This window comes from Mastigoproctus giganteus, chromosome 11 (assembly GCF_048544385.1).
Source record: "Mastigoproctus giganteus isolate SK-2022 chromosome 11, ASM4854438v1, whole genome shotgun sequence".
Taxonomy (NCBI): domain Eukaryota; kingdom Metazoa; phylum Arthropoda; class Arachnida; order Uropygi; family Thelyphonidae; genus Mastigoproctus; species Mastigoproctus giganteus.
Genome location: NC_143585.1, coordinates 51,772,786 through 51,792,750, shown reverse-complemented (window position 1 = coordinate 51,792,750; position 19,965 = coordinate 51,772,786). Strand labels below are relative to the sequence as shown.

The 19,965-nt window shown below is 38.0% G+C and overlaps 1 protein-coding gene across 6 annotated transcripts in view; it reads right to left on the bottom strand.

The window, feature by feature from the left end:
* LOC150078006 (teneurin-m-like) overlaps positions 1-19,965 on the bottom strand; it is a 432,793-nt gene that overhangs the window by 46,072 nt on the left and 366,756 nt on the right. For 5 of the 6 annotated variants that reach the window (XM_090384265.1, XM_090384267.1, XM_090384269.1 and 2 more), the window contains 4 exons: positions 17,713-17,987; positions 6,318-6,429; positions 5,920-6,024; positions 778-972 (listed from right to left, as the gene is read on the bottom strand). In XM_090384265.1, coding sequence (XP_090240391.1) covers positions 778-972; positions 5,920-6,024; positions 6,318-6,429; positions 17,713-17,987 — 687 coding nt within the window. The remainder of the gene's footprint in view (positions 1-777; positions 973-5,919; positions 6,025-6,317; positions 6,430-17,712; positions 17,988-19,965) is intronic. The other variant, XM_090384268.1, reaches the window with a different exon arrangement.

Here is a 19,965-nt window from a genome sequence, read left to right as displayed (position 1 = left end):
ATTTTGTTCTGTTAATTTTGTCGAGGAATGTATTAATGTTGTTTATTTTCCTTTTTTTTTCATCTATCAATTCTCTCAACAAATGGTTTCTAGCCTCCACCCACCTTCCTCAAACAATCCATGTTACTAGAGTGGTATTCAAGGAATGCAGGAAGACTTAACTATGATGTTAAGTTTCTTTGACTTTTTTCAACTCTGTGTCTGTTTATTCGTAATAATAATAAAAAAAAATCCAAGAAGGAATATCCAGATCTTAACGTCTTAAGTTTAACTTTCACTGAGGAGTCATGTGAAGCGAAGTTGTACCTGTGAAAAATTGCTCACAATGTTCCCTTGTCATGTTTTAGAGCAAAGCAGTCGAAAGAAAAAAAAAAAAAAAAAAAAAGGATTCTGCGAGTAAATACGGTAATACAATTTAGTATGATTTTCTTATGGGTCAAGAATAATTGTCACTTCGGAATTTGCAAAAGCGCTTGATAATTAATATAATATGGCATCATTGATTAACACTTTTCTGGAAAAAAACGTACCTTTCAAATAACTTGGTATCTGTTCCTCTTTCTTTAGAGTTCCAAATTATTCATGTAATCAGATGACCAATAAATTCAATTGTCTTCAAGGAAAATAAAGTTTACTATCCATTTAACAGTAATATCAATGAATTATCACAAGGGGGGGGTATTTCTTTTTTGGTCTGCCATTTCGGTTGTCAGAGACGTGCCATAGATAACGTCATCAGAGATACTAAAACAGTTCTATATTTACTTCGTGACTTACCTTCCTCGCAATGAATCCCTTTGTAGCCGGGAAAACAGCGACACACCCCATCCATACAATCACCGTGTCCGCTACAGTCCGGCATTTCGCATTCGTCTTCTCGGAGCTGACATTCTTTGCCTTTCCAACCCGGGCTGCACACACACTCTCCACCTACGTACTGCCCACGCCCGCTGCACAGGATAGGGCACACACCTGCAAAGGTTAAACTGTCATTAGGTTAAATTATCTGAAATAAGAAGTGCGCAGAACTACAGAAACAGTCTAGAATTTTTTTCTCAAGAGAATTTATGATTTTATCAAGGTTTTATTTATTCGGAATTATCCCTAAAAACAAAACCAGTACTGATACTTTTGAAGGTTAATTACCTAGATATAAAATTTATAAATTGTAATAAATGATAGTTTGCATATTTCAATACATGTTAGGCCACCTTTGGACCAGATTATGATAACAAGAAGGTGGTATTTTGGTACATTTCCCTGTCAACAAAGCAGTCAATCAGTTACTGAGAGTGGGACCTCTGGATCACAAAGAGGTCCCACTCTGCTGTCACGGATGAACTCGAACGGAAGTTCCAGTTCATCAGTGATAGCAGAGTGTGAGACCTCTTGAGCAGGCCAGTGAAGCTTTTGTACGCTCATGCCTTAAATAGCCACTAGAGGTTGTGCAGCATGACATGGTGCGTTACCATAATGAAAAAGAAAAGGATCCTTCCCATACTGTAGCCACAGTGTAAAAGGAGTGGTATCAGCGATACACAGCATAGTATTCATTGTTCCATGAACCACTGCTAATGGTCGAAACCACGAGAAACAACCCCAGACGGTGACAGCACTGTCACAGTCAAATTAAGTCCCCCCCCACCCTTTCATTTAAAACCGGTCGTGAACTCTATCGTTCTAAATACTGATGATGCAAGGCATGCAATGTTTCGAATTTGTTGTATTGAGCAACCAAAAGACAAATTAATAAAATTAACGTCGTTCTAAGTATTATACAGTGTATCAAAATTGCACCTTGCAATTTTGAGGAGCATATGGTACACCTAAAAAGTTTTTATAAACGTCTCAGAAGATTCAAATATTAATCATAAATTACAAAATTGTATAAAACATTTTTGTGTTCAAATTTATATAAAAAAATATGACTGCGTAAAACGGGCTTTAAAAAGGACAAAATATACGTACCAACATCCGCACAAATAGTGTTGTTCTACTACATTCCAATTACTCAACTGTGAGTAACGATTGTGTCGGAGTATATACACTAACAGTGTCATTTACTAGGTTTTCTTCTGCACAACAATTGACTCATGTTCCCACCGTTGATCTCAGGAGATTAACAGTGGGAACAGAATTCCTCTCTGTGGAATACTGGATTGTAAGGTTGCTGAACCACTAACTCGGAAAGCTGTTTACAAGCTCAAGAAGTATCCTTCGTGCAACCTGAATATTATCCCGTGGCAGCTAGCCATAATCAAACCAAAATATCCATCCTATTGAAGCTCTTCACAGAAAGGATAAAAATTCCAAGTCTCGCTGAGATTGCCCTTCACTACCCAACTACCAAGCAACCTCCGTTGCCATAATCAAACCATTTTGCAACCATCCAAGAAAAGGATAAAGAATCTTATCGGATGTTCCTTTCCAACACTGTTGGAATGTTCCTCACCCTCGACATAGACTGGAAACGATATTGAAAAGAAAAGGCCCAATCAAAGATAGTGTATAGATTTTATGTACTCCTTCCCAGCAGCTACCAGCTTGGCATTGACCATAAGAAAGGTGCTACCTCCTAAATAAATGTGTTGTAATGTAACTTCTTTGTGAGTCTTCTGTTAAAAAAGAAAATCACTGGAAATGCAGGCAGTTTATGGGATGAGGTGTGTGTATATACCTGAAACTTATTTAAATAAATAATAATAAAAAAAAAGATAAAATGATATTGTGAGAGACACTACAAACCTGTTTACTTTTGCAGAGTTAACCGATGTGATTTTAATTCATGGTGGGGTTCATATGAATTTCGCAGATACGCCGAAATATTTTTAACTGGGCGAGTACCAAATCGTAAAGCATTTGCTGGAGAGACAACTTAGAGAATTAGATACGCTGAAACTTATATGAACAAACGCTGAAAGAGGGAGAGTTTGGCGAACTCCAAATGCTGAAGAACAAATATTTCTTCTTCAAGTGGCTTCCAATTTCTCAGACCTGTTTCGGTTACAGATGGATCGTGTTTTAGAAGAAATGGAATTTTTATATCTAGAAAACATTCATACTTGAGCCGAAGAAAACCCACATACGATTGTTAGACTCGTTAACATAGTCTTATCAGTCCTTTCTGCGGAACAATTTGTGGGAAATATTGGAAGATATACACCTTTGAAAATCAACAGGCGATATGGTTTATGCACGAACTGTGACATTTTAAATACGGAATACAATAATCGATGGATTCATCGGCCCTGTACAATGATCATCATGATTATAGATCTAACACCCTTAGATTACTTTATGCGGGATCACATGAAATCCATGGTTTTCTGTGCGTGTTACCACAGAAAGAGGAATTGAGAAATTGTAATTTTGAAGCAAGCTGCCAAATTCATTAAGAATAGCCCTGAAACTATAAGGTATGTCAAGAGAATTGTGGACGCTTTGCGTTGAATGCATTGTACAACGTGGAGGTCACTTGAACACACTGAGCTTCTTTAGAAGCTGTTGATGAATCTAGGGTCTTCTAACCCCTAGAAGACCCAAGACAAATCTTGGGTCTTCTGACCCTAGATTCATTGTGGCGTGTTTTCAGGTTATGCGTTCATTTTCATGTTTGTAATTTATGATTAGCATCTCAGAAATAAATACTTTTAAGACATACAATGTTTACAAAGGAACTTTTTTCTTATTTTTATTCAGAATATGCCACATTTTATTCCGTGAAATTTTGAAACACCCGTTTGGCTTGTCTTTTGGCCTCTCAATACAAAAAACTCAAAATATTTCATGTTTTGCATAAGTATCTTTGGTATTTCGAGCGAGAGAGAGCGTTCCTCATTGTTTTTAAATAAATAAATAAAAAAAAAAAATAGGTGGACATGAAATAATATTGGGTTTAATTGTAAGAGCTACAAAACGTCATCGCAAGTGTTTTAAATTAAGTGATTTTAGAATATGAGCAGCTACTTGATATAAATAAGAAAGGTAAACTTTCAGATAGTTTTAAAGTATATTTGGGCTCAAAGTATATTTTAACTTTTCATATAGTCTTTCTATTAATTAATATAAAGTGAGTGGCCGCTTTATTACGTATACAAGCCAAATAGCAAGTAACACCCCTCTTCCTTCTTAGTTCTCAGGAGACCCTAGATTAGTCCAGGCGTAAACTTAAGGGGGTGTCGAAAGTGTGTTACAGGGATTCTGGCTCATTGTTTACTCGACTATTTCCCACGGCTGTTGCAAATTGGATAATTGCAGATCTCTACCCCGACGAGATCATTTCACTTTATTCCACAGGGGCTCATTTGGAGAGATCCCAACCGCAATTGACTGAGTTGTGTACAGATGATTTCTGGAATCAGTTCTGCGCAGTTCTAGCCTTATGACATGTTGCATTATCCTATTGGAAGAATCCAATTGCAGATGAATATACTGTAGCCATGAAGGGATATACCTGGTTCGAAACAATTTCCAGATAACCTGTGGCATTCAAATATTGCTCCATCGGTAAGAATCCCAATGTGTACCACGAAAACGCTCACCACACCATTATACTGCCACCAGCAGCTTGCATTATTGACGCCTGAAGGATGAGATTCTTGGACTATTGCATTATTGGCGCCTGATTCTTGGACTCATGCTCTTTTCACCATATTAGGAAACGTTTTTCAATCTTTTACTGCCCAATGTTGGTTTTCCAGAGCTCACTGTAACCGTACCTCCTTCTCTTTTGCTGACAGGAGTGGAATCCGGTCCGGTAGTCGGCTAAGATACCCTTTGCCGACATGGAGCAATGAGTAGTGTTTTCTGAAATGCCGCTTTGGTTACCACTGTTGTACTGAGTTGATATTTAGCTGACTGTCAAGTCTTGTCAGCCTCTGTTGGCATCTCGCCTCAAATCTCTACTCGCCTGATTAATACCACATGGTACTAACACGCGATGCTATTACAGAAAGAGCGCTTAATTTTTTGAAAAGGGGTAAGTAGCCACTCGATGTGTGTGTGTGTGTGTGTGTGTGTGTGTGTGTGTGTGTGTGTGTGTGTGTGTGTGTGTGCGCGCGTAAATATATCAACTGTCAATTCGGTTCCTCACCGAATTTACGAGGAAAATTTAAAGTTCTGTATTTCAGACGTTTTAGCAACTTCTGCGCTCGTGAATGGCAGGATAGTCTTATAACATTTTAAATGAAAATAATTTATTTGACATTGCGAGCCATAATTATATTTAATTTCATAGGAAATCAACTGGTGAACTCGGATAAGAGATTGTGGAGGCCACAAATCTTTTCAATTAGCACAAATCACATCCATTGCAAGGCGGAAACTTAACATCTTGTGCCATTGAAAGTAACTTTCTTGATTGTCTACGATCACACTGATCAAAAATCTGCAGTTATTTCTTTTTATCTGGTCGAAGATCAACTTTCAACAGAAAACGGTACTGTTGCAAGGTTATTGTTATCTTGTATCACTGTTTGTTGTTGATATTCAATCAGTTAGACACACTGCGCCATCTGTTATGCAACTTTTAAATTGCGTTTCTCATTAAAAAAAATTTTTTTTTTTATTTATTTATCTTAAGTGCCATATGCCATAAATAAACTTTTGGATTTCCTGACTTTTGGATAATTATAAATAAATACATGAACCTTGAACTGTGTACCTTGAAGTAATTAATTTCCAATGCGAAAATGAGTTGCAGATACGCAATCTATCAATAAAACGACACAGGAACTCACAGAGGACACAGAAAGGTTAAAGGTAATCTATGAGGAAAATGTGGGGAGAATTTCGTTAGATGAGGTGAAAACTAGTACAGCAATACCTTTTTACGAAAATACACACACATATACATATTGCACAACTCACGCAGATAGAGAGAGAAAGAGAAAAGGAGTGAATAACTGAACAAGTACTCACGATAGGCACATGAATCTCCGGCATAATCCGGGTTACAGACACAACTGCCCATGACGCACGTGCCATGCCCGTGACAGTCATATGGGCAGGGGAGGCTCGACTCGTCTACAAAAAGTAAGATAAACTACATGTTAGTTGTACAAGTTCTAAATCTAGACGAATAGATTTTCATTATTTCCTATAAACTAGAAAAGCGAAGCAGTTAGCGCATTAATATTATTAGAAAGCTTTAATGCTTGATACTTGCTAATTTAGTTAATTTAAACATTTATTTAAATTAACTGATCTCAATAAATTCCTAGGGACAGTACAAAGACATTACAAGTGTTAGGATTAACAGCTAACTATATTTTGACCCGGAGAATGTTACCTTCATTTGTTGGTCAGGGAACACCTACCTGTTAAGTGGGGGGTAAACGAAATTTCCTGAAGTTGGTCCCCGTCGTTATATACAGCAATGTACCATAAACCTCTGTCTAAGAATTGGATGAATTCTATACTGTACACCTCCTAGATAGATTAAAGAATGAGAATTAGAAGGAACTTATTGGTCAGAAGTCCGTTATCTTGCAAATATAACGCAGATTTATGAGAGGCTGTCAATATGCATGAATCATCAACTAGAAATATTCCAGTTAGGGATTTGATATTATGTATATATATTGCTGGGTTTCATAAGTTAATAATGTATATTTATTTGTTTTTCTAGATCCATCGGTTACTGAACTAGAGTCATGAATACAGCAAGAGGTGATACGCTGGAGAAGGTTGAGGTCGATCCATTATAAAATTCTTCATTTGCGAAGTAAAAAAGCAAAACAAATCCATGAGAAAATGAGAGCTGTATATGATGGGGAGGATTGCCCATCATATGAGGCTGAAAAATTGGACAAGACAGTTCATGTGTGGTAGAAGCAGCATGCATGGTGACCTAAGAGACAGCGGAAAAGATCCATCTCAGCCACAGGCCCTGCCATTGTTGTTAAAGTGGAACAGCTAGTCCTTGAAGACAGAAGTATGACCATAAATTCTATAGAAAACGAAGGGACCATTATCATCCATCTGTTTGCACGAGTTCGTGCATGTCTAAGGTGGCAGCCCGATGGGTTCTGAGATTGTTGACACCACCTCAAAAGCTGCACAGGAAGGTCTTGTTCTGCACAATTATTGGAGCGTTGTAGAAAGAATGTTTATGATTTTTTTTTCGAATTGTGACGATAGATTGAATGCAGGGTCCATCACTATGATCCAGAAACAAAATAGATGAAAAAACATTGGAAACATTCAACTTCGCCAACGCCCTTCCAACAAGGCAATGTTGTCAGCGTTCTGTAACTCTAAAGGAACTCTTCTGTAACTCTTACACATTACCTCCCAAAAGGCAACAGCATCACTGGGGAGTATACAGAAATCTCCTGGGAAAAAAGAGGCTATCAAGTGGAAGAGAGGCGTGGGAAACGTATCCTCTCTTCCATAAAATGAAGGCACCACTATGAGGCTGCAGATTTCAGACTGATGAGGCGGTAATTAATGAAGTGGAAGCGTGGTTTTCTGCTCAGAGTCAGGAGTTGTATTCAAGATGCCTGAAAGCTTATTTACAGATGGGAAAAATACGTAGCTGTAGAAGGTATTCACATAGAAAAGTATGAAATTACCAGCCAAGTTTCAAATCCCTAACTCAAAAACTTCTAGGTGAGGGTAAACACATCTTGAGCATACCTCGTATTCATCGATAACTCTTCAGTATTGTCTAATATTTTTGTATGGATGTGTATACGAAGAAAATCTGTAAACGTGATATAAAAATAAATTTAATAACAAAGCAAAGGTTATAACGTTAGAATATTTAAAATTTTTGTTATATGAACTGCGAAAAATTAGTTCTATGAACATAAAATCATTTTTCTAAATAATATTTTAGCTAAAATTCTTCTTGGTGAAGAATTTTATCAAAAAATGGTCTTTGACTACCCCTCACTTCCGCCCCCGGGTAAAAGAAGTCGTCAAACGCATAAAGAAACATCCTCCGGATGCCACTATAATCAATATTAACACCCAAACATCGTATAAACCATATTTGGAAAACACTATCCAGGAGTGAATTTAAAATCCTTTTGTAAAGCAAAAAATCATCTAACTTAAGGGATGTGGCAAGTTCATCATCATTTTCTCTACTTCTTGGTGAAAACGAATGAATAAACGTCTTACGAGTTCTTATTCTGAGCAAGGTTGTTGGTTAGCAGACATCATTCTCAGGTACGACAAAAGGCAGGCATGTTCGCATGCCAGTGCAATTCCTACAAGCTGTCAGTGTTCTTGAAGACAATGATTGCGTTTACTTCTACTGTCGCTTGGCATTCCGAGTCTCGACCGATGCTAGACGATGTAACCTTTCACTCCGTTTCAAAGAAGACGTCATTCTTGTTGCTTCAAGAAAAAAACAAAACAATTCGGCCCAACCTATCGGTTATATTTCGCTATGTTGGCAAAAATTTCAATACTCATGGAATGCTCACGCCTTGAAACTGGTTGAGAAAAAACGCATGAATGCGTTGTTTTAGATTATAATGTGCTGTCAAAAATTACAGCAATACACCTTTTCAGGTGTATTAGGGTATCGGATTAAAAATAAATAAAACTATAGGTGGGCCAGTACTTCAAGTAAAAGTCAACGAATTCCTTCTTTTATATTTGTTTATTTCTTTGAATTTTAACAGTCGTCACTACTCCCTCAAACAACACCAATCACTTTAAGAAGAAGTTTAAAAATACTACAGAATGGGCAACCTATAACTTCGGGGATGTAAAATCTTGTTGGGTAAGGAGAACAATAATTCGACGTAAGGAAATAGTTCATTACTTTCCAATCTTTGACTCTTAAATTACAATGAAAAATGTTCTATTGAGCCTTAGGACCCTCTTACCAGTTTTACCATTTACGTATAACAGTGACATTGATCTATCATTGGATGTATCCAAGTGCTGATCAACGTCTCTCTCTTTTTCTCCCGGGTTATAATTGTGGATCAGGATATCAACTCAACTTCCGCGTATATTGCAATTACACTGCGTCAGAAAAAAAGTTACCTCTCCTTAAGAGTTAACACACCATCCAAAATTTGCATGTTGGCACATCATGATGATATATGCACATGACCAAACAATTTCTAATTTGGAAGCGAAAATCAGCAGTATACAGAGCCATTGAATTAGCCGACAAGACTCAAGATGTCATTATGAGTTGCAAAAGAACACCGAAACAGTATTGGTGTTTAAGATGTCCAGCATATCCAATGAATGGATTAAAATGGAATCTACAAAAGTGAACTAACTTGTCAACCCGGAACTGTGTTCCGCCCAATTAAGGTTATGGTCAATAAAGCAAAGTTTTTAAACTGTATAATGAGAAGCCCACTTAAGATGTTTTTGAAGGCACCAAACAGTTATATAATCTTGAGCGGAAAACATCTTAAGAGAATTCAATTATTTTTTCCCTCATAAAATTAGGTTTTTCAGGTTCAGAACAGAATTCTTATTACAGTAAACATACTGTTTGTGATTTACTATGGGTTTTGATACAATTGACAAGTTGAACACGCATAGTTAACTTTGTTGCTCGAATTAGGCCGAACCTGTTGAAAAAGTAACAACCAAAACCGCGCCTTCCCTTTGGTAATTTTTTTCAAAAAAAATGACACATCCATATCTCTCACAGAACGCATTGCCACAAATGTCTGGGGTAGCGAGGCAACTCGTTATTCAAGTACAGCATTCCATATTCAATCATATTCAATAATTTATTCTAGTTTGCCCTGTAGGGTTTCTTTTGTAGTTAGTCTATTGTTTTTATTTACTAAATGATCAGTTAACGCTAGCCACCGAAAACGTTAGAAATAACATATAGTGACTCTTTACTATTATACAATATTATTATTATTTGATTTAGTTACTTTCTATAATAGTTATAAAAATAAATTAAATCTGAAAAACATACGGCAAGAATTTAAACCGAGTTGTGTGGCAGAACAGAAGGTCCACTGTTCATAAATGAATGAAAAGTTTGATTTAGGCAAAAAAAAAAAAAAAATATCCTTTTACGGCTTTCTTTCTACAAAAAATCGAAAGATTCGACTGGAATGGTTCCGCCAATGCCAAGACCGGTTTTGGAACAAGAAAAAAACAATCGTGTACTCCTACAGGTCTTTGCACTAATGGTAGGGTGAAAGTGTGGCATGAATCTCATGAAGCCATTCATCCAGACTACCTTCTGTCCACCACTCAAGCGGCTGGAGGTGGTATCATCGTATGGGTTATGTTTTGTTGGTATGGACTGGGTCCTCTCATGCCGTTAGAAAGGTCGTGTTACCTCCAAGGTATATCTTTCTGTTGTATTGGACCATATTCGCCCTGCAGTGCTCAAAGATTTCCAACATCTAACCTGGCCGCTTAATTCTCCGAATTCGATTGCAACTGAGAATATTCCAGATATATTGGAAAGGGCATTTTTCTATCGACCACAATACAGCAGCTGACAAATATCCTGATGGAAGAAGGTCAAATCTGGAGCTAGACACCGTCAGACACGTAGTGGAATCCATGTTATGACGTGTGTACAGGCTGTAATTGGGGAAAAAGATGACCCCTACTAGATGTTGACTAAAGGTTTCCGATTTTTTGGCTCTTTAGCGTGTTACAGTTTTAATACTTACAATATCAGTCATAGTATTTGTGTACTTGAAGAAGATAGTCTTGCAAATATAAATCATTAGAAACGACTTCTTCCATGGTCAAATGAAAATCATCTACAGTTTCAGCTGCTTTTTCTGTACTATACAGAAAAAGCAAATGCACATCTTACCCTGGGGCTTGTGTACGCCAGAAGTGTTATTTAAGGTGTCGAAGTCATATTGCGTTTTAACTCATGTGAAAGTTTTTTTTTTTTTTTTTTTTTTTTTTAATAATGTTAATGACGAACGAATCTGCAATTATTTTTTTCAGGAGTTGGGTTTAAATGAAAACCAGGGAGGGGCAGCGGTGAAATTTTATGGGAAGAACGGGATGTGCTTTACATATACCAAAAGTGACATAAAAATTAAGAATCCTCCTTTGGCGTGTTTCCAGGATCGTGCCTTCAGCAAAATGTTTCCTAATAAGCCTAGATAAGCAAACATGTGGCTGTAGATAAAATTGCGCCCCCTACTTCACTAAAAACATGCCAAGAGCCCATAGGACTTCCGCTGTACGCCATCCTGTGTAATTAAACTTGTTATGGAGCGCTTCCCAAGAAATACGATCTGGAAAGTAGCCAAGGTACGCGCCTTACCTAATTAATGAAATGCTTCCTCCCTCACTAAACCTTGCTTTGATAGTAATCTGTTATTGCCAGATTTAAATACGATCTTAGTCGTGAATACAAAAATTTTTATGCAAAAACTCGACTAGACTTGCCTTTTTGAAGAAAGGCCACTATGTGACCTGGCCAGAAGAAAGAAATGCATAAGGGGATTTTGATAGTTGTGGGTGTGTGCCAAAAACAGACAGCTTGACACGCTAGCAACTCTGTAATCATTAAGAGTAATCATCTGGAGAAATACACAGTTATATTCGGAATATTTTTCCTATCTGTTTCTTCATCTTACTTTATTATGGAGTTACTAATAAAAGTGTCGCTTAATTTTTTGAACCTCAGTGTATTTAATATTGGAATTTTGATAATTGGTAAACGTACTCGGCTACGCCTAACTCGGGTTAAAATTACTCTCGAGTTAAATCTACCAAATTGCTTACTGCACGCTCTGATAGTTCAAAATCATTCAGTTGAATTGAATTTTGGCAAAAGACATTTGTCGCTTAGGGCAATTTATCATTTATGATTGCCTATTGAATGCTTCGGCTGTTTTATAGATGAAGCATGATAGAAAACGCTTATAGGAATTCTTCTACAATAAAATCGCTAAATACGTACAATATGTCCAGAAAAAAATATTACTATATTTTACGCCATCCAGTTAAAGAATAATTAGCGTTGTAGTGTAGGGATTTGCTGAATTTGATTTGAAATCTCTCCGAAGACCTTGGTGCTAAATGTCTAGAATATACAGACGTTTAGCACCTAACGCCCCCCTCATGCATTAGTCCTCAGAATAGACGTGACATGGACTGAAAGAGGTGTTAAAAGCATCGAAATGGGATTGCTGATCCATGTTGATCCGCTTGTTACAAATTGGATGGCACATTTCTACTTCGAAAAGCGTTCCACCTCGTCCCATAAGTACTCAGTCGGATTAAGATTTTCTGACAGGGAAGGCCACCGCAGTAGGCTAAATTGCTATGACGTTTCTGGAACCAGTTTTGTATATAATTCTGGTCTTGTGACATGACACATTATCATTTTGGAAGGACTCGTTTGCAGATGGAAGCCGTGCCTTCTTGTTTGGTGATTCTATTGACGGTGCATTCGATTTCATGAAAAGGGTAGGCGCACTTAATAAAGTGTTCAATCAGTGTATGAGCATAAGCAGCTTGAATAATCTGTTATGGATATCCTTTTCTACATCCTGTCTTTAACAACAAAGTACAATCACACGGTAAACCTTATCTTTCAACCGGGCAGTAAGCAATTTTTTTTTTCTAAAAGAGAAAATAATTATTTTCACCCGAAACAATTATTGCTTAATGTGAAGCAATCTAGTATTTCAGCTAAACGAGAAATTAATTGGTTATCCGATATGAGCAAAAGTGGCTTATTGTCACGATCGTAACCTTTATGGGATGAAAAATAATTGCTGTAACTAGCAGTTTTCCCTTTTCCTGATTAGTTGCAGTAAAAGACCCGGGACTTTGTAACCAAAGACAACCTTCCTCTTTAAAATCGCAGAGTAAACGCTTTCGTGTTCACCAGGGCGTGTTTTCTAAACAAATCTCTAGTTAAAGGTCATCTAAAAGGAGAAGTGAAAGAAGAAAAGAGAGGGAGAAAGAGGAGTTCTCTCCATCCACAAGGATTTGTCTGAACGACATTTTCACGCACCCACAGTTTAAAAACAGGATCGGAACTGAGTTGTCGGGAGAGATGGATTACAAATTAGGCCTCACCAGAATACCTACGGAAGGTCGGGGTCGTTCAATTACAACCACACTAGGGGTGGTCTTTCTCGCATCCGGAAACAGGCTCATTTCCTCCTTTCAGCACAAGACTTCCACGTGCTGTCCTCCGCACGTTACCCCTTGACAGATGCTGATCGTAGAGTGACGCTGAGATGACATGGCCGTGTCGGCTAACTACTCCTGGCGCCGTCTACGGCCGTTTAGTTAACATATGTTGTTGTCTCTGGGATGAGAAATATTTTTATCCCATCGTTTACGTGCTTTTCACACTATCGGACAGAATAACTGCTGTGGCAAAGGAGGGATCTTCCCAGAGACTTTCCTAATTTCAACGTACTAATTTGCTCTCCGGCATTGCGTGACCATTCCCGCTTTCTACGTGCCCCTTGGAATGCTAATAAGATTAATCTGTGCAATGTTACGAGGATCTCGGCGACACTTAATGGATTACAATTTTTGAGTGATTTTTTTGCGGGCGGTGGAAGGCTGTTACAAGAGGAAAATTCACAATTTATGTTTTCCAGTTGCGATATTCGACTCCAGATGGATCAATTGAAGAATTTTATTGTTAAATTGCATTCACAGTTGCGCTGATTCTGAAGTGTTGATAATTTCCTATTCGTGTGGCTGTTTCTAGTTACGGTGGCGACAGTTTTCTGCGAGTTTGTTAGCAACTGTTATACGAATGGAATCATCAATTAAATATGCCAACATAATTAGGCTATTTATTATCTCGAATGCACTTAGTGCACAGTGTAAAATAATAAATTTTCCCCTTGTCACGTTAAGATTTCAGCTTGTGGTCTGATTGAAATGGTTCGCTTATCACGAAATAACTTAATTAGGCTGTTGTTTCATCGGTGGCCTTTTGCCATATTGAATTCTGGATGGAGTTTGACGGAAATGACGGTGGCTGATGATATTAATTTCTCGGACTGAGACACGTCAGCCAAAGTGAAACCGTTAGTACATCAGCCTTATTCAGTCCTTCCAAGAATAGGGGAATAAATCATCCATCTTTACACAGAACGTAAATCGGCTCCTAGCTCTGGGGACATTGGAGGCGATGGATAGTTTTCGTAGTCCTATAAGAAAGTCCTGTCTTTTGTTCTCCATTTTTATTTCGTTAAACTTCAACTGTTATTCCCTCCTAAACCTTAAAGACCCTCCTCGTTATAAAATACTTCATTTATTTCTCTTACTTCAAAGTCCTTAGGAACAACCCCACCAACATCTGTAATCCATTGTTGGTGGTAATCCAATATGACAATGCAATTTTCATACGACCTCTTTCTTCAGATCTCCTCTCTCGTAACTATTTTGTCTTTGAGAAAGTTACCTTTACAAGTATTTTATACCTCATTTCTCTTGCGTGTTATAACCAAAGATATTTTTTATTGATCGCGCCCAAATGTTTAATTTTCTGTACATAAGCTATCAGTTATGCATATAGCGAAAGATGTCTTTTCTAACTTAACGATCCTTTGGCTAACATCGTGCAAATCTTCCTGTGGGCTCTACACCATAACTTCAACCTTCTGCCATCGTATCATCAACACTTCAGATTCTTGTGGGCAACCTCTCACCATCGATTTTTCTATTTTATTATTCTTTTAAACAATCCACTGTTATATTACGCATTTCCCCTGAACACCGTTTCTAGTACCGGTGTTAAAACAAAAAAAAAAAAAAAAAACGAATCCTTATTCAGTATCGAATCGAGCCGCCTTTGTTTTGAATAACAGCAAGTGTGTGCGTTGCGGTATGGATTCTATAAGGTGTTTTAGTTTTGGTCTAATTGTAGCCATTCTTCCAGCAAAATTTCGCGTAGCTGCAATTAAGTTTAAGGAAGAGGACTTTTGTCGACTATCTCTCTCCTCCATATCCCACACATTCTCAATAGAACCGAGATCACCTGAATTCGGGGGCCAGGAAAGATGGTGAAAAGCCGTGTCATGTTCTCCAGAACCGTTCATGCACGATGCATTGTCATCCATAGCGTGACCTCACCTCACCGTCGGGACAGAAGTGTCCCGAGAGTGAGTACAGTAGATCTGATGCAAAATTCACGTACTTCCTGGATGACACTCGACCTTTCATCGGTATCAACGGATCCAGTGCGTGCCAACAGAACATTCTCCATACCATGATACCACCTCCAAGATACTTGGGTTGTCCTAACAAGGCAAGCAGGATCCATCGCTTCGCCAGTGGTATCACGGTATTCTACATACCATGATACCACTCTCTGCCTACCATCAGTGCAAAACCAAGTGCGATTCATCTGTCCACTGTTCCACTATCCAATTACGACGTTCTCGGCACCACTGCAAGATTTTTCCGTTTTTCTTTTTTTTCTCACTGAAACAAGTGGCTTCCGAATAAGCACGCGACTGCCAGACCAGTCCCCAATTTCTTCAATTCCCTGTGCACGACCCGGGTTGAAATAGGGCATTTTTTGGCTTGGTTGAATTCAGATGTTATTTGCTGTACACTTGATGTCCTATATTTCCATACAGTTCTCCTTAGAGTACAACCGCTTCGCTCTTGAAGTATCATTTTTCTGCCACATTATGCCTTTGAGACGTGGAAGAACCGCTCGCTTTCGAGTCATTAAAAACCTTTGAAAAACCAGTTATGTCTTTCGTTTCTGGATCGCGACTCCAGCTAAAATTGCACTCATGATAAGACCTTTTTGAAAGTCTGATAGATCCCGCGTTTTTCCCATTCTGGCTTCAGATTACTGCAGTCGAATAACCTATACGGTCTTTATACTCAACGATGCAACACGTAATCATCCCAATTCACAAGTTTCTTTGCATATATTCGCGTTTATTCACCTTTATTTACATTTCGCCTATATGTGACTGTCTTAATAGAAAGGTTCGCATTTTTTTGGCCAATGTGTGTACTTCTTTTCCGACTCGTGCTTTTATTGAAAAATCTACAGCCTCCTCTGTTGACTTTTGCTTGGTGTATTCATATACCCTTTTGGAATTCAGACCCATCACAATAAAATGTTTGTAGGAAGTTGCATGGCAAAGGAATTTACAGAAGAGCTGCATGAAACCAAATATCACAGCACGTAATACACAACGTCGACTGGGGACTCCATTACGATAGTGTACAACCCATCGTAATGGAGCCCTAAAAGGTTGAAAACATTGTTATTGAGTGACGAATCATGGTACATACACGGTTTGACGAGCTGATCGTCGTGTCTGGGGTTGGTAGATGTCCGGAGAATGTTATTTAGCGGAGTGTCTTTCCAATCATGTCTCAGAAAAGTTTTCGCTACAAAGATAAGCATCCGATATGTTCAATAGACGTGTGATGATTGCAGGGTAATATCATGGCAGACATTTCAAACACTATCATCCTACCCACAAAACTTTTGAAAGGGTAGATCAAGTTCACGTTAACAAAATATGGAACAAGTTGATACGTTATTTTCTAATACAATAATTTTAATGGTTGATTTTTAACTTAACTTCTTTCCCTTGGCTTATCTGCGGACCTTGTGGAAGGATTGAACTGCCAACTGATAAGAGACTCTTAAAAAATCGGATATGGATTGAAGACAGAAGTTTGTGCTTTATTGCTTTTCCGAAACTGCACATTCGTACCCAAATGTTGAGAAACAAACCCCCCCCCCCCCAAAAAAAAAAGACCCACGAATTCCTTTTAAAATACAAATGAAAACATTTGTTCGTCATTTATGAAATAAAATACTCTGTCTGAACTAGTAAAGTTGCTCACAATCTGTTACAACATGCAGATTGGATAACCATTGATTTCCTGTTTACAACTCCCACTATCGGTTTCAGGAGAGCCATCGTAGTAAAAATGTCACAGAGATGCCGGTTTGTTGTTTCTTGGAGGTGGAGAGCAAATTTCAGAATGGAGACAGATGGCGAAATGTGGCCCGCAGCGTTGTAAGCAGGTTGTGAAACCAGTTCGAAAACTCGTAAAATGTCTTTCGAAGAGCTTTATGTACCACGACCAGTATAGGGGTTTTATCCCTATACTCAAAAGAGCCCGTTAGAATTGATACCAACAACATGTCGAGACCCACGAGCAGTGGGCAATGGTGTTCCATGAGTGTAGTTACGGTCTTCGATCAGATTTTCGACGCACTTTGATCAGAAGAGAACTGAGAACCACATTCCATCTCCTAACAAAGGAAATACATGTTTGACGATAGTGGTTCGGTGATGTCGGTTGGAATCCCTCTCAATGGATTCCAACCGATGGAATATCACCACGTGTTTCCGAGGAAATCCCACATTTGTAAGATATCGATATGTGATTCTGTTACTTTATGTTAATTCTCTTGCAGGAGAAATTGGTCAATATTCGAATCCCTTCAAGACGAGAGGTTGGTTGCTGTTGGGTTTTAGGAGCATCGGCGACTTATTGTCTGTAAATTGCGTATGCTCTGAACATACGTCAGTCCTTACAGAAGTAAGGACTGATGTACGCTCAGTCATTAACAATCTCCTTCTGAGCATGAAGGGTAGAAAAAAAAACCGGTATTACTACCCATGTAGATACATGCTGGAACGTGCCATTTATGGCTACTCATGAACTTAATTGTATAACTATAATTTTACATAGAATTTGTTCAGTCTTGGTGCATTATTACGGTGATTATTGAGTTACTAATCAAAATTATAATTACTGAAATACCTTGTCCGATCTTTTGGTTCTTCTTTCTCTAGATTTCAAGATCTCTACGAAGTCGTACGTCGTGTGAGTGGGGACAGTGTCTCTTCTTCCGTACACTCCGATGCTAGCGCCATGCGGAATCGTATAGTTGAACTTAACCAGCGAAGGATTTCGTTGATGGAATTGAATATTCCAGTAACCGTAGGGTGGAACTTTTTGGGTGTGTTTTTTGCCCAGTTGTACTTCAGAAAACGATTGGCTTTTAGGAGGGAGAGTCCTCGTTGGCACAGGAAGTTCTGGAATAAAGTTACAATATAAATAAAGTTACAATGTATACAATATTTCGAAAGAAGGTGAGTTGGGAATTTGATTCAGATTCAGTTTGGGAAATTTGCTTCAATTTGGTTCAGAGCAATTTCAAACCTTTCAGAGTTATTATAATTATAAATTTTCTCTTTATTTGTTCTTTATAAGAACTTCTCCTATTTCCTCTGCTTCTAGACTTGGCCGTTACCATGGAAACATAAGATGGTAAGTGGAAATTTCTTTGTTTTTTTCTATTTTAAGGAAGAATAATTGTCATCAAACAATGCAAGCTTTATTAGTAGCTAATTGCCCCTCTTACTTTTAATTACAGCCAGAAGATAAGTTCAGTCTAAAATCTACTGATAAACAAGAACAGCTGAAAAAAATTAATCCGTAATTTTAGCAGACTGACATATTGGCATGTCTTATTACTACTCAGTAATCTGTTTATTAATTACCTCTTCTGGTAGTTGTTAAATCTTTAACTTTTTTGTGCAATGTCAACAGATTTAGAGCATCATCTGCGTTTTGTTTCTCTTTAATGTTAAGCGTGTATCTTTTGTGTAATCGGGATTATTTCTGAAAGCAGTGCTTAAATAGACGGAGGAATTAAGGTGCAGAGACCTGCAAAAAGAAATTATGTCTCAGTTATGAAGATCATGATGCTCAACAAAAGCAAAAACTGATTTTATCAATACAATCAGTTTTTCTTTTCTCACTAAAATCCTTTTTTTTAACCAACTTTCAAAGAAACCGTTATTCAAATTGTTTAAGAGGATTTTAAATAATTTATTTGATAAACAGTTAGGACAACAATGAGTTGGATTATGAGCTGGATTACAAAAGGAAATTCAAAGGTAGTTTTTCACACATTTGGTGCCTTACAGAAGTGAAGGGATGCTCCATCTTGTTGGAAGAGTACACTGTTGCCGGGATTATCCCAGAACAGCTTTTCTCTATAAGATACGCCATATCATAATACACGGGACTGTCGATGGTTCTTTTACAAATAACAAATGATGATGAAAGCTACGACTTCATCTATTTTTACCATAGTTAGCACATGGTGATTGTCGCGACACACAAACTTTTAAAGTTGTGAATCTACTTTTGACATACCATGCATTAATACCGCTTGATTTTATAATCAGATGGAGCTGATGGTGGAATAACGCGCAGGAGTCTCTTTGGACATTGAAGTTTGCTCTTCAGATTTCTAATATATGTCGACAGCTGTTGGCAAATTTTGGGCACCTCTTCGGTGAATCTTTTCAAATGATCCAGAAGCTCGTGATCGAATTCAGATCCTAGGATTGGCCTTCCATTACCGACTGGAAACAATATTAAAAATGAAGCACATGGTTTGAAAAGCGAGTGGAGATGACTTTTCAGAACTGGGTACGTTCCAGAATCTGGAGGAATGGCGGACACAAAAGATGTTATCATTATCAAGAGTGGGCATAAGGAGGATGCAAAATCCTCTTTAATTAGATATAAAGCGTATACCTGACCTAGTTTAAAAGGATATTTTTGCCTGGTAGTTGAAAGAGTCACCAAAGATGACAAGAGAACTATGAAAACATTGCTTACCACAACGCCATCAGGGGGTCTGTGCAGAGAGCGTGCAATTTGGATAAATTGCCTCTGTGGTTTTGTCAGACCACGTTTCCATAACTCCAAAAACCACTGTCGCCATTCACGACACCATAAATGATATGCCTGTTCTGCTGAGAGTAGACAACTGCGTGGATAGCTCCGGTTTGTGCGTGTATTTTCAGAAGTTATTTCAAATAAATTCTTTATCGCGGCAAAAGTAAAGAAATAAAATAAAAATCAAGCTGCTGCCCACAAAATGCAGTACAGTTGTCAATGTTTGCAATTTATGGGGGTCACAGTCTTAATTAAAGCGCGATTTTTATTCTAAGTAATGATAAACCACAGTTGGAGCATATACATTCCAAATATGCC